Genomic DNA, 15,500 nt, shown 5'->3' on the forward strand with positions numbered 1-15,500 from the left:
AGGAAAAAATCTACCTAAGGAAACAAAAGACCTGTATGCAGAAAACTTTAAGACACTGATGAAAGAAATTAAAGATGATACCAACAGATGGAGAGATATACCATGTTCTTGGATTGGAAGAATCAACATTGTGAAAATGACTATAGTACCCAAAGCAATCTACAGATTCAATGCAATCCCTATAAAACTACCACTGGCATTTTTCACAAAACTAAACAAAAAATGTCACAATTTGTATGGAAACACAAAAGACTCCGAACAGCCAAAGCAATCTTGAGAAAGAAAAATGGAGCTGGAGGAATCAGACTCCCAGATTTCAGACTATACTACAAAGCTACAGTAATCAAGACAATATGGTACTGGCACAAAAACGGAAATATAGATCAATGGAACAGGATAGAAAGCCCAGAAATAAACCCATGCACATATGGTCAGCTTATCTTTGATAAAGGAGGTAAGAATATACAATGGAGAAAAGACAGCCTCTTCAATAAGTTGTGCTGGGAAAACTGGACAGCTACATGTAAAAGAATGAAATTAGAACACTCCTAACACCATACACAAAAATAAACTCAAAATGGATTAAAGACCTAAATGTAAGGCCAGACACTATAAAACACTTAGAGGAAAACATAGGCAGAACATTCTATGACATAAATCACAGCAAGATCCTTTTTGACCCACCTCCAGAGAAATGGAAATAAAAATAAACAAATGGGAACTAATGAAACTTCAAAGCTTTTGCACAGCAAAGGAAACCATAAACAAGACCAAAAGACAACCCTCAGAATGGGAGAAAATATTTGCAAATGAAGCAACTGACAAAGGATTAATCTCCAAAATTTACAAGCAGCTCACACAGCTCAATATCAAAAAAACAAACAACCCAATCCAAAAATGGGCAGAAGACCTAAATAGACATTTCTCCAAAGAAGATATACAGATTGCCAACAAGCACATGAAAGAATGTTCAACATCATTAATCATTAGAGAAATGCAAATCAAAACTACAATGAGATATCATCTCACACCAATCAGAACCATCATCAAAAAATCTACAAACAACAAATGCTGGAGAGGGTGTGGAGAAAAGGGAACCCCCTTGCACTGTTGGTGGGAATGTAAATTGATACAGCCACTATGGAGAACAGTATGGAGGCTCCTTAAAAAACTAAAAATAGAACTACCATACAACCCTGCAATTCCACTACTGGACATATACCCTGAGAAAACCATAATTCAAAAAGAGTTATGTACCACAGTGTTCATTGCAGCTCTATTTACAATAGCCAGGACATGGAAGCAGCCGTAGTGTCCATTGACAGATGAATGGATAAAGAAGATGTGGCACATATATCCAATAGAATATTACTCAGTCATAAAAAGAAATGAAATTGATTTATTTGTAGTGAGGTGGATGGACCTAGAGTCTGTCATACAGAGTGAAGTAAGTCAGAAAGAGAAAAACAAATACTAACACATATATATGGAATCTAAAAAAAAAAAAAATGGTCATGAAGAATCTAGGGGTAGGACGGGAATAAAGATGCAGACCTACTAGAGAATGGACTTGAGGACATGGGGAGCTGGAAGGGGAAGTGAGAAAGTGGCATGGACATATATACACTACCAAACGTAAGGTAGATAGCTAGTGGGAAGCTGCCGCATAGCAAAGGGAGATCAGCTCGGTGCTTTGTGACCACATAGAGGGGTGGGATAGGGAGGGTGGGGGGGAGGGAGGCGCAAGAGGGAGGGGATATCGGGATATATGTATATGTATAGCTGATTCCCTTTTTATAAAACAGAAACTAATACATCATTGTAAAGCAATCATACTCCAACAAAGATGTTAAAAAAACAAACAAACAAAAAACAACACAGTACCTGGACTTCACAGAGTTGTGAAGATTACCAGAAAAACTGCATCCAAAGGACTGAGCACCAGTAGCAGCAAACAATCCTCGCTGCCATTCTAGGCAAGTTATTTAATTTCTATCTCAGTTCCTTCATTTTATTGGTGGAGATTATTTTGACATTTTTGTCTCATAGGAATACTTCTTGTTTTAAAACATAAAAGGAACTTTCAGGTTCTCAGGAAAACACCATCCAAAGAGGAAATATTGTCACAGAGGAGATACCTGATGGCAGCAATGTATCGGGAGAGCCATTGGTAGACGTTTCAGCATTTCCATTGTTCTCCCCAAATTCCTTCTTATATATTGACAGCATATATGAGATCCTATAATCCAGTCTGACACTCAGGATAAACTACAAGAAACATTAAAAACAACGTAAGTTTCTTTCATCAGCATGGTGTTTAAAAATTCATTACAGGACACCAAGAGCCACAGTACTATCAACATGTCACATGAACTAGTTAGAAACTTTATTGGTAAACTCTTATCACTTCTGTTGCTTACATGATAATCAGTCATAACACTAAGAAAAGTGATGCATTTCCATTAGCCAATGTCAGTAAAATCCCTGAACAGTTTTTGGAAAGAAGAAAACCTGACTCTCCATGATTACTCTCAGAATATTCCAGGTAGAGGTATCTCCTGGGTCTGGATGAAGAGGTAACGATGACATAATTTCCCAAGCACTTTGCAGAGTTTTCACCGGCTCTGCAAGGGAAGTAATGGAGCTGTGACCCTCATTCAGGCACAGAAAGGCAAGATTTCAGCTGCAATAGTGTGGATTCTGGCTACACCACAATGAATCCTGGATCTAGGCTACAAAGGGACAGCTTAGGTAATAGCATCTAATATACCAGGGATGTGCCTCCTTAGTGCCTGTTTTTCCTTGGGTCTGTGTTTTTCTCCTTGTTCTCCTTAATGGACGTATTGACAGAAACTAAGTGTCAATAAGGTTCCCATCTGTGCTCGGCACTGAGAAGAATGCAAATGCCTGAAGCCCAGAGTCCTCAAGATGCCAGTGATTGAGTTGGGAAAACAAGATACAGCATTGTTAAAATAATTAGGAAATTAAGGAGGGCTACCTCACATGGTATAGAATGCAGTGGAGATCAGAGAAGGAAAAAGTATGTGCCACCGACATGAGTGGAGACGGGAAACAACAGAGAGCTGTACTTATACAGGGTGACCTTCCATCCCAGTTTGCCTGGGAGAGGCCTGGGTTGGCCTTCGCTCCCAGTATAATTATTATCTGTGTCCCCTACACTCTCTTAAGAGACTCTCATTGTTCCAGCAAACAGTAATGGTCAGGCAAGTTTCGAGAAAACTTGGTATTTGGTGGTATCATCTCCCCCTAGCTCTAGCTACGCCGCCATCATATCAGACCCCTCCCCCGCGCCCCCCTCCTGCTGCCCCCTTTCTCTCACTCTCTGTTCCACTCTTCTCAGTCCTGACAGCACAGGCTGGAATGCCTGCAGTTTCTCTTGCCTCCGCACATTCATTTCCATTGTTCACTTTACCTTGAATATTCTTCTCCTCCACCCCATAATAACCAGCTTTTGAGATATCCTCCAAGGTCCTATTTAAATCCCTTTTGAAATGAAGCTTTCCCTAGCTCCCCAGTCCGAATCAATTTTTCTCCTCTTTGCTCACCCAACACATTATTTACACCTACAGGTCCAAAGTTGAATCAACCTCCCTCCCTCCCTCCCTCTCTCTCTCTCTCTCTCTCACTCTCGCTCTCTCTCCCTCTCCCTTTCCCCCTTCTCCTCCTCTGCTAGAACTTTATGCTCCTCCTGGGCAGCAACCATGCTCTATGTTAGCTATGTTCCATCAAGTTCAACAAACTTGTTGAGCCAGCTACTGAGGAAGCTGCCAAGGGTACAGAAAAGGTACCAAGGATATAAAACCTGCCTTTGAAGAGCATATAATCCAGGAGGAAAAGTAAACACCAGAGAGACTCTTTTATTAATATGCAGTGAGCACTGTAACACATATTGGCTGAACTGATTCCAGTTAATATGGGGATTTTCAAAGCAGGAGACAGATTGTGGGAGAAGAGGGCTGAGAAAGAGCCAGTGGATTTGGCAGCCCTGAGCAGAGGGTGGGAGCAGAAGCTAGACTGTGGGTGCATAAAAAGAAGGGTGTTTTTTAAACGAACTTATGCAAAGAACAAATTATTAAAACATGAATTAATGAAACATTTATTAGCTTTTAGTTGAAGATTAGTGTTCAATGAATTCTATTTTATAAATAGAGCCAAAATTCAAATTACCATCCTCTACTATATTTAATTATGAAAAAGAATGGAAGGTAGAAGAGAAGGGGGCAAAGGGAAGAATAAAAAGAAAGTCAGAGAAAGAGAGCTGAGAAAGAGCTGAAGACAGATAGAGGGGGAGAATAAGAGAGAAATAAAAAGACTAAAAGAAATACAAGAAATGATGGGGAAAAGAAAGGAAGAGCCTGAGAGGAGGAAGAGATGGCAGAAAGCAGGAAACTTGCTTAAGGAACGTGGCTACAAAGAAATTCTTGAAGGGAAGTTCTAAGAAAGAAACATTCAAGAGCAGCACATGGGAACGCAGACACAGCCCATCAGACTCAGACACGGAGGCACAAAAATCAGAGCAAGAACAGAGGTTCAACAAGAAATACATAAAGAACCCCAAAGAGGCAGCAAAAGCAAGTCAGCCCTAGCCTGCCCTGCCATAGTATCTCCATCTCATCGTTTTTTAGCTGTTAGGGACTGTTTTGTAAATGCTGCTTTTCTGAACTGTCATTGGGCTAAAATGAGGACATGTATTTCAGAGGCTCTCCCATGAGGAGAAGGAGGCTAAGCTGGAGGCCCATTACCCACAGGTCAGGTGCTCAACACCTTCCACAGGTTAAGAACAGCACAACTGAGTGACTTCTCCGGGTCACGAACACAGGGTTGGGAGGGCTGCCAATATTTCTCGGGATTCAGCCTTTGGAATTCCGGGAGGAACTGTGAAATCTTTTATGATTATAATCTAATTACTTTAAATAAAAATGTACAGACCCTTCCAGGACTACTAACCCACTTCTGGTAGCTCAGTCTACATTAAATTATGATGAAAGACTTAGTAAACTGTTTCCAGAATTTTAATAGATCCTCAAAAACTCCAGACTCCATTCTTCGAATCTGGAATAAATGCTATAATTAAAGAATCATAAAACTACTTTCCAAACTTAAAAAAAAAAAGCTAAGAATTCATAGCTACAGTAATGGGGAATTTATCCACTAAACCACTGGTCGTGAAATAGTAATTTACCCCCTTTAAATTCATAGAGATAGGTATTAGACTAGGTTAATTTTAAATATATATATATTATTCCTAGCCTCTTAGAAACAAAATCATCAAGAGAGATAGTCACTTACATAAAATATTAAAAACAATTATTAACATTTTTGTCAATAAAAATAAAATTTTATTTGAGTTTCTTACTACGATAAATCTGTATACATAGAATCATATGTCTAATTCAATTAAAAATAGAAAAACAGTTGGAATTCAATCTTAACTTTGCCTACTCTGAAATCCTTCTTAAATAAAGGTAAAATTTAATCAGGGTCAATGCTAAATGAGAAAATACATATGAAAGAAGTTATGTCAACCTCAAAGCGCTCCGCATTTGTTAGGTACCATCATTAATATATTATATTTAGTGAGAATTCACACATGTAATTAATATGTTAAATAGTGTCAGTGTGAGATTTCTTACCAGGCTTATCATTAATGTAAAAGGGATAAAATTAGATCAATACCACTTCAGAATATTTACACAATGATCTGGAACAAAATGTGTAAGAAGTTAAACCAATAGGCACAGTTAGGTGTTTGCCACTTCCCTTCCATTAGGCCCTGTACCTGTAAAATCTCAATAATCTTCAGCTTGGTGTCCATGACAGTGACATCCTCGTGCTCGGCGGGGCTCCCCTGCTTGCTGGGATGCAGGCTGGGCTGGATGTCAGGCACACTCATGGGGAAGATGGAACCTCTGCTGAGCACCATCTGGGTCATCAATTCTCCCACCCCATGGATGGTTCTCATGACATTGTTTCCTGGCACAAGAAAAGTCCTTAAGTCAACACACACGCCACCTTGGGAGACAGCTGTTATATCCAGTTGGCCACAACCAGGCTGAAAATGTGGCAGGAAGAGTACTAAGGCTGGGAATGAATAGCCTCGCTCCAGCTATTTCCTTGCAGATAAAGTTAAAATAGTGCAGACACATTTCAAAATGACAGATTTTAGAATTGAAAGTTTACTTTTCTCAGAAAGTGCTTTCAAATGACACACTGCAGGTGAGCTGTCGGTAGCTCTAACAATATCTTAATCAGGTCCTTCTAGAGCACAGTAAGTCCTACCAACTACCGCACCAATAGGCACTAACTCTTACAGTAATGAGGAAGAAAGGTTATCAATCTCTACAATAAAGGGCGTTGCAAGTGAGGATACAAAGACTATATGAAAACATTTAAATTAGTGTCCTAACCCTACCCTCAAACCAAGGACTTTTTAGCTTTGCTTTCGTAATGCTTGTGAAAAGAGCTTAGGAGGAGGATTTTTACAGCTTCATTTTAAGAAAAGCTCTTATCTAGAGAGGAAGCACCATTTTATCCATTCCTGCATCAATTTGAATAGAAAATTGTAATCCAAAATCCACAAAAAGCAGCTACGTTTGAGATAATCAGGGAAACAAATTATTGACAAATGATCACTTTCAACGAGGTGTTACTCCTTTTCTGTGTCTTCTCTTGAGTTTGGCTTCTCATTTAATTTGTCCTCCAATAAAACTGCCCACGCACTCATTCCTCACACTGACCACAAGCAGTTGTACCAAAGGATCCTCCTGCCACTGTTATGATTTACCCTCTCCAGCTTAACTGCTGTTTCTCACTTCTAAATCCCTACAACAAGCAACAAGGATTTGCAAGAACAACTGTCTACTTTCTCTTCAGAACAGTGGTCTTTGCTTCGTGGGTGTTCGTGGAGCTTTGCCTCAAGCAAAGGCCTAAGAATCTGGCAAAGAATTTTCCTTTCTCCCAGTCTCTCAGGGTGTAAACCAAGAGAAAGGGAAATGGAAATAAGATGGGATGAGATAAAACTCTCAGCTCTAAGCAAAGAGCATAAACTGTGGGAATACCTACAGGATTGAAAGGCAAACAAATAAAGAAAAGGAAAATACGTAAAGGATGACTTCACGGTCCCATGCGCAGACCACAGTTACCATGGAGCCAGTGGTAACCAATATTATTTGTACATTGTGAAAGGTGAAATGCCTTTTAAAATTCATTATCTTATCCATAGATGAAATTAGTATATGTACAAGAGGGTGGTACTGAAATAGTACATTTTTGAGTAGGCAATGAAGGAACATTTTTTCTAGAGTGGCACCTTCCAGGCAGAAATTAATTTGGGTTTTCATTCTGAGAATCTAGGAACTTTTATTACACTGCTGCTTGCATAAGCCAAAAAAAAAGGGATAAGAAAAAAATATATGAAAGATAATTTACAAGTTTAGACAGGGTTGAGACAAAGGATTTGAGATGGCCCCATTTTCTAACAGAAAAACCTGTAATGAGGCAGAATGCTTCATTGTCTACGGTTCTCATACAATCATAACAGTTGAGTATTTCCGAATCCCCCCATAGATTGCAGGATACAATCTGGTTGTTGGCAATAGTTTTGGGTCATCAATGTTCAACCAGTACATTTATCCGAGCCTGGATTCTAGTATGTATATGTGCTAGCCTCCAAGAGATGCTTTCTCACCACCAACACAGAACAGGCTCCTCTGTTATTCTTATACTTGATTCACACAAAAGTCCTTGGCACCCAGTGTCTGCATCTTATTTAGATTTGCATGGAAAATATCATTTAATCTAAATGATTGTTACATACAAAACATTCACTCAGACAATTCTTTCCCCCAAACATAGATCTTGTCACCAAGAAATTAAAATCTAGAGGCCAGAAACATAATAATATATAACACATGTTGTCAATGAAATGGGAGGGTTCATTCCAGTGATACCACATCCTTAGATGCCTGTGGCACGTGGTTGCCACACAACTTGCCTAACATCTCCATATATGGCCAACTCTGAGTTTGCAAATTAAAAGATGCTACATTTTCGGGCTTCCCTGGTGGCACAGTGGTTGAGAGTCCGCCTGCCGATGCAGGGGACACGGGTTCGTGCCCCAGTCCGGGAAGATCCCACATGCCGCGGAGCGGCTGGGCCCGTGAGCCATGGCCGCTGAGCCTGCACATCTGGAGCCTGTGCTCCGCAACGGGAGAGGCCACACAGTGAGAGGCCCGCGTACCACAAAGAAAAAAAAAAAAGATGCTACATTTTCTAGAGTTGCTTGGTGGTGATGAGCAGTGCTTCAATTAGGAACTACTACAGCTTGGAAAACATAAGTCAAACACCACATAAATAACAGAGCGTGCAAGGCTCCTGGTATCCATTTCTCCACAGAAAAATTTCTAATTCTAGACTGCTGAGACAAGTCAAAGGTGATCGGTCTTCAGCAATGCAAAAGAAGAAATCTATTTCTCTTCTCAACCATAATTAGTTAATACTACTGAAAAGTTTTCAGTGAAAGGGCTACTGTATCATAATATAAATCCTCTGGATAAATTCAGGTTTTCTATGTCTTTTATATTAACTCAACAACTAGAATTTGGATTTATGTATAAAGTATATTGAAATGGTGTGAAAAATGGAGTCATCTTTGTTAGGTAAAAGTACAGAGGAAAGAATTGCTTAGAAACAAAAGCAGATAGACTGTCCAGGTTCTTCCATTATATGATTGTATAGATATTTTTACTAATCCTAATTCCCTCAAGAGAAAAACCCCAAAGTAAGACAAGTACAGTAAATGCATACTAGCAATGGTAACTGGGAACGGGTTGAGCGTTCACTGCTTTATTTCTTTGATGGTTCCAGTGAGCCAAGTTTCCATTACCAATTCCAGAGACGTGAAAAGCAATAAGGAATTTACATAACACTAAAGCTGTGCTGACGGTGATTTAATTCTTCCTTATTCCAAAGTCATTTTACTGCCAGTAATCATACTATAGGCTTCAACAATCATTAAGAGTTATGTGGATTTATAGACAGTATAAGAGATTTAACAGAATCTTACATGATTGAAATTTACCTTACTTCCACTTCCCTTGGTGTTTTATTTAAAGTCATCTTTATCTGTTACCTCTTTCTATTAGAAATACTTTTCTCCTATGAACACATAAGAATAAAAAGGATAATCTGAATTTTCCAATTGTTTAGATTTCAGATAGACACTTCTGAAATCTTCTAAACATTTATAAGAGATAATAGACATATTTGATAAGAGTTCTGAGAATAATTGTTCACAGCAATTTTCTCGTTTAGTGACTACCAAAGGCAGTTCTCAATGCTTTATAGTAATAGGAGCCAAAAAATGGATAACCCCAAAACCATTCTTATTTCCCTGAAACGTATTTTTATAGTTGGACTTGGAAAAATATATCTGCTGCTATTATAATTCATTTGAAACAGAATGATGTTAAACCATAAAGACATGTTTCAGGACGTCTTCCTACTTCCCCTCCCTGCTCAGCAGCTCCTTATAAACTTTCACTTGCTGGAAAATGCCTACACTCTCTAGAACTAGAGCAGTTTTTTCTATTTTGAACATTCTCTGGAGCAGTGCTTCCTCCCAGCGGTTAGGGTCTGGGTTATAAAAGGACTTTTCTGATGCAAAAAACCCAAAAACATTAACACAAGATCAAAACCTTAGTTAAGCTAGTGATATAAGCAGAGTAATAGGGAACATGGTATCAACCTGGACTAAAAGAAAGATCAAGATTTAACACCCTAGAAGACAATAAATAACCAGCACTCCCAGTTCAAAGTCAGATCACAGTATTTTGGAGAACTACATATCCAGTCCATGAACTTCTTTTTTTTTTTTCCCCCAATGATATTTTATTTTTTTAATTTATTTTATTGAAATATAGTTGATTTACAATGTTGTGTTAGTTTCTGGTGTACAGCCAAGTGACTCTGTTATACATAAATATACATATTCTTTTTCATATTCTTTCCCATTATGGTTTATTACAGGATACTGAATATAGTTCCCGGTGCTATACAGTAGGACCTTGTTGTTTATCCATTGTATATATAATAGTTTGCATCTACCAATCCCATCCCTCCCCTACCCTCCCTTCCCCTTGGCAACCACAAATCTGTTCTCTATGTCTGTTAGTCTGTTTCTGTTTCGCAGATAAGTTCGTGTCATATTTTAGATTCTACGTATAAGTGATATCATATGGTATTTGTCTTTCTCTTTCTGACTTACTTCACTTAGTATGATAATCTCTAGGTCCATCCATGTTGATGCAAACAGCATTATTTCATTTTTTTTATGGGTGACTAATATTCCATTGCATATATGTACCATATCTTCTTTATCCATTCAGGCAAACAGAGTTTTTAATCTATGAGCTGGAGCTGGAGGGAACTTGGTATTCATCTGCCTGGAGGTCTCTTACCCAGATGGTCACTTGGCTCACTCCCTCAAAATCCTTTCTGATTTCTGGTTTAATGTCCCCTCCTCAGATCTCTTCCGGCCACCCTCTCTAAAGAAGAATTGCCATCACTCTGGATCCTGCTTTACATTTCAGTCATGGCATTATCACTATCTCACACCATATTTTATATTTGTTTATGTGGTTATTGTATCCTCCCTCAAAAAAGAACATAAACTCCATGAAGACATGGATTCTATCTAGTTTTTGCTCTATCTCCAACACCAGGAATAGTGCCTGACATATAGCAGCCATTCCATACATGCTTGTTAGATTACTGCACAAATAAAAAAAAAGTTGGATAAAGAAAAAAATTATTAAAAATGATAATTTGGGATTTCCCTGGTGGTGCAGTGGTTAAGAATCCACCTACCAAGGGACTTCCCTGGTGGAGCAGTGATTAAGAATCCACCTTCCAATGCAGGGGACATGGGTTCAATCCCTGGTCCAGGAAGATCCCACATGCCGTGGAGCAACTAAGCCCATGTGCCACCACAACTGAGCCTGTGGACCACAACTACTGAAGCCCGCATGCCTAGGGCCCATGCTCCATAAGAGAAGCCACCACAGTGAGAAGCCTGCACACCACAACGAAGCATAGTCCCCGCTTGCTGCAACTAGAGAAAGCCCGTGCGCAGCAACGAAGACCCAACGCAGCCAAAAATTAATTAATTAATTAATTAAAAAAAAAAAAGAATCCGCCTGCCAATGCAGGGAACACAGGTTCGATACCTGGTCCACGAAGATCCCACATGCTGCGGGGCAACTGAGCCCGTGCACCACAACTACTGAGCCTGAGTGCTAGAGCCCGGGAGCCACAACTACTGAGCCCACGCACCACAACTAGTGAAGCCCATGTGCCTAGAACCCGTGCTCCACAACAAGAGAAGCCACCGTAATGAGAAGCCCATGCACTGCAACAAAGAGTAGCCCCCACTCGCCGCAACTAGAGAAAACCCACACACAGCAACAAAGACCCAATGCAGTCCAAAAAATAATAATTATTTTTATAAGGCTTATATAAAAAATTAGATATTAGTACACTAAGGGTAAGTTTCATCAAGGTGAGTTTTGGCTTGCTTTCTTTTATACTTTCTTAATTTTCTAATTTTTTTCTAAAAGCATATATAATTTCATGTTACTTAAAAACGTATTTGTTAAAAAGAAAAACATGTTTAATACAATAGATAACAATGAGATAAGGAAAATCATGGAATCTGACTTTATCAAGGGCATATCACATCCCATGTACTTTGCTAGGCCACATACACTGTTCACAGCAGGTAGGGAGGTGGGGAACCCATCTCATTTTACACAGCCAGAAAGTGGCAGAGCCTCAGATTCAGGTCAACTAATGTCAATGTGCATCTTTTCCCCACACCATGTTGCTTCACTAAAGGCTATCACCTTCCAAGTTTCCAAAGATTGTATACTAGAACTCAGAAACCTACCAAATGCAGAAAGAAAATATCCTAGTTAAAACTGTGTACTGAAAACATAGAATTACTATTAATCATATCATGAATCTGCTCACATTATTCTCAAGTGATTTTATCCACCAGTTATTGTTATATAATGAACCAACACTACTCGTGGCATTATGTTTATATGACACAATTTAATTTTAAGGGCAGCCCCTGTTCAGAAACTATTTATTAGGTAACCAATGTTCATCTGGCTCTTATATTAAGGATATCGAGGATGGGAGGACACAAGAGAAGTAGAGAGTTTATAATAGAGCTAAGAAAACAGAAATCATGTCTCCCCCCTCCCCAATTGAAGACCAAATACAAAGCAAATAAGATAGTAATAGTATAGCGTGGACGGTATACAAAATTACTTAGGATATTTATTTTAATTGGGAAAATTATCTTAGGGTGAGGAGAGTGAAAGGCAGCTTCACTGAAGAGATACAATTTTGAACTAGGCTTTGAATGGTGTAAAGGATTTAGATTACTGTGATCTTTCTCAAATCACTTTGCCATCCGATGCTCAGAACCTTAATCCTAATAAAATAGGTCCCAATTCCTTGTGAGAATAAAATTATATAATGTGTGCAAAAAAATCATGAAGAATGAAAAATACCATATAATTGTATTACCTCAAAATGAAAAATGGAGGACACATGCATGTTTTCACTACAGCCATGAAAAACAGCTCTTCTCTATTTCATTATGTTCTATTATAGTGGTCGCCACCTTAGTAATGAGCCTGTGGTCCATCACATAATCATAGCTCATTACCTCTTACACTATGACATGGTTGACACAAAATATCACCTCTGAAAGGAGAAGTCTTGCAGAGGAATGATTTATAAAGAATACTCAATGGCCAGAGTAGATGATATGACACCTAATTTTCTTCATTCTGAATAAACACTCGTTGAACACAGTATGTTGATAAGCCATTTACAGACTCCAACTTTCCAAGACCTTAGAGACAGAACAGGGCTTCCCTGGTGGTGCAGTGGTTAAGATTAAGAATCCGCCTGCCGATGCAGGGGACATGGGTTCGAGCCCTGGTCTGGGAAGAACCCAAATGCCATGGAGCAACTAAGCCCATGTGCCACAACTACTGAGTCTGCGCTCTAGAGCCCACAAGCCACAGCTACTGAAACCCACGTGCCTAGAGCCCGTGCTCCACAACAAAGAGAAGCCACTGCGATGAGAAGCCCGCGCACCACAACGAAGAGTAGCCCCCATTCACTGCAACTAGGGAAAGCCTGTGCACAGCAGCAAAGACACGACGCAGCCAAAAATAAATAAAAATAAAATAAATACATTTATAAAAAAGAAGAAACAGAACAAAGCAAAACCTACTAGAAACATGTTACTAAAGTATAGTAATGTTATTAGCCATCTTTTTCTGAATATCAAGTAGACTGCTTAAAGGAAAATTATTTCCCATCCCACACCCTAAAGAAGTGTTATTCAAAGGATAAATTGAAAAAGCAATTCATACAAAACACTGGTTAAGTTCTACATCTTATTTTGGATTTCATCACTGTCAAATACTGACAAAGTCATTTCAGTATTCCAAACCTCAAGATTTCATTTTAATTTGCCAAACTGATCTTTAATTCTTAACAGCTGGTAATGCAAGCAATAAGTGGACTTACATACTATTTTTATAATTGAGATGTAAATTAAATACAGTGCAATACGCAGATCTTAAATGAAAGATTTTAGTAGTTTGGACAAGAAGGACCCATATAAACCACAGGGTATCCAGATAGTCAGACATTTCCGTTACCCCAGAAAGCTCTTTTGTGCCCTTTCCCAGTTATTGAGCTCTACATTCCCCCTCACCACCACCACCGAAAACAACCACTCCTCTGATATATCATACTATAGAGATATACACTGAATAGTGTACAGTTTCATAGGTATATGACTTTAGTTAACTGATTATGGCCAAAGAGTACTATTAAATCAATCACTGTTAAAGTACAGAAGGGCCTCTAGTTCCTTGCTGATCTGTTGTTTCCTCACCCACATAAGTATTTTTGTCAGTGACAGGTGAAGTCAGAAAGAGCATGTTTTGCAGATGCAAAGACAACATGAAACAATGAAGGATAACTAATATAGTCAATGACTCCATCAAATCCCAAAACTACACGGACAGGTTGAAAACTGATGGATTAAAATCAATAAAACCAAGAGCTGGTTCTTTGAACGGGTAAACAAAATTGACCAACCTCTGGCCAGGCTCACCAAAAAGAAAAGAGAGAGGACCCAAATAAACAAAATAAGAAATGAAAAAGGAGAAATCTCAGTTGACACTGCAGAAATACAGAAAACCATAAGAGAATACTATGAATAATTAATTATATGCCAACAAATTTGACAACCTAGAAGAAATGGACAACTTTCTAGAAACATACAGCCCATCAAAACTGAATCAAGAAGAAATAGATGATATGAACAGACCGATCACTAGAAGTGAAACAGAATCTGTAATTAAAAAAAAAAAACTCCCTACAAACAAAAGTCTAGGACCAGATGGCTTCACAGGCGAATTCTACCAAACATACAAAGAAGAACTTACACTGAGCCTTCTCAAATTCTTCCAAAAGATTGATGAGGAGGAAAGACTCCCAAAGATATTCTGTGAAGCCACCATCACCCTGATACCAAAACCAGACAAAGACACCACCAAAAAAAGAAAATTAAAGGCCAATATCTTTGATGAATATAGATGAAAAAATTCTCAACAAAATATTAGCAAACCGAATCCAGCAATACATAAAAAAGATCATAGGCCACGACCAAGTGGGATTCATCCCAAGTTCACAAGGAGGGTTCAATATGTGCAAATCAATCTATGCATTAACAAAAGAAAACTAATGGGTTAAATCCAACAAAGTAAAATCAAAATATAAAATGCCCTGCCATTTAGGTCCAAATAAAACCAACTCAAGTATGTGATGGGAAAATGTGATGTTAACAGAGCACAAACTAGAACTTTAGTTTCATTCAAGTTCAGTAGAAATCAATACTATGTCATCATTACCAAAAACACTCATTTTCATCTAGACTGTATTACAAAAGTAAAGTGTTTATTATGAATGAGAAAATAACTTTTCTTGCCATATCAGTGATCAAAAATATTAGAAACATAAGAGGAACTGTTAAAGAAACTGCCGGTGATGACACAGAGAGGAGGAGATATTCAGGTGACATGCCGGCCATCTGCAAACATAGAAAGAACTGATATGTGAAAGTGAGGCTAGATTTCCACATGGCTCCAGGGAACAAAAGTAAGGCTTCTTGTTGGAAGTGAGAGGGAGGTATATTTAGGATAACCTAACAAAAGAGACAATATTTGGAGCTGTTGTAAATAAGAAAGGCCTACCTTTTGCAGCAGTAAAATCTTGGTCACTCAGGTGTTCCAAAAGATCCTAGATGACCATTTGCTACAGGTACTATGAAGATCTGAAGTTCATATAGACGATTTCTACAGTCCCTTTACATGCTAACATTCTAC

At 38.7% G+C, this 15,500-nt stretch overlaps 1 protein-coding gene across 4 annotated transcripts in view; it reads right to left on the reverse strand.

Annotated features, from left to right (window-relative positions):
• ITPR2 (inositol 1,4,5-trisphosphate receptor type 2) overlaps nt 1–15,500 on the reverse strand; it is a 562,910-nt gene that overhangs the window by 310,564 nt on the left and 236,846 nt on the right. For all 4 annotated transcript variants that reach the window (XR_002645176.2, XM_089919972.1, XM_022577817.3 and 1 more), the window contains 2 exons: nt 5,801–5,994; nt 2,139–2,268 (listed from right to left, as the gene is read on the reverse strand). Coding sequence is in view for 3 of the 4 variants with exons in the window: in XM_089919972.1 (XP_089776098.1) it covers nt 2,139–2,268; nt 5,801–5,994 (324 nt within the window). In the remaining variant the exon portion in view is untranslated. The remainder of the gene's footprint in view (nt 1–2,138; nt 2,269–5,800; nt 5,995–15,500) is intronic.

The sequence above is a fragment of the Delphinapterus leucas genome, chromosome 11 (assembly GCF_059928025.1).
Source record: "Delphinapterus leucas isolate spDelLeu-1000000601 "Yukka" chromosome 11, BTC_Dleu_Yukka2, whole genome shotgun sequence".
In the NCBI taxonomy this organism is placed as follows: Eukaryota; Metazoa; Chordata; class Mammalia; order Artiodactyla; family Monodontidae; genus Delphinapterus; species Delphinapterus leucas.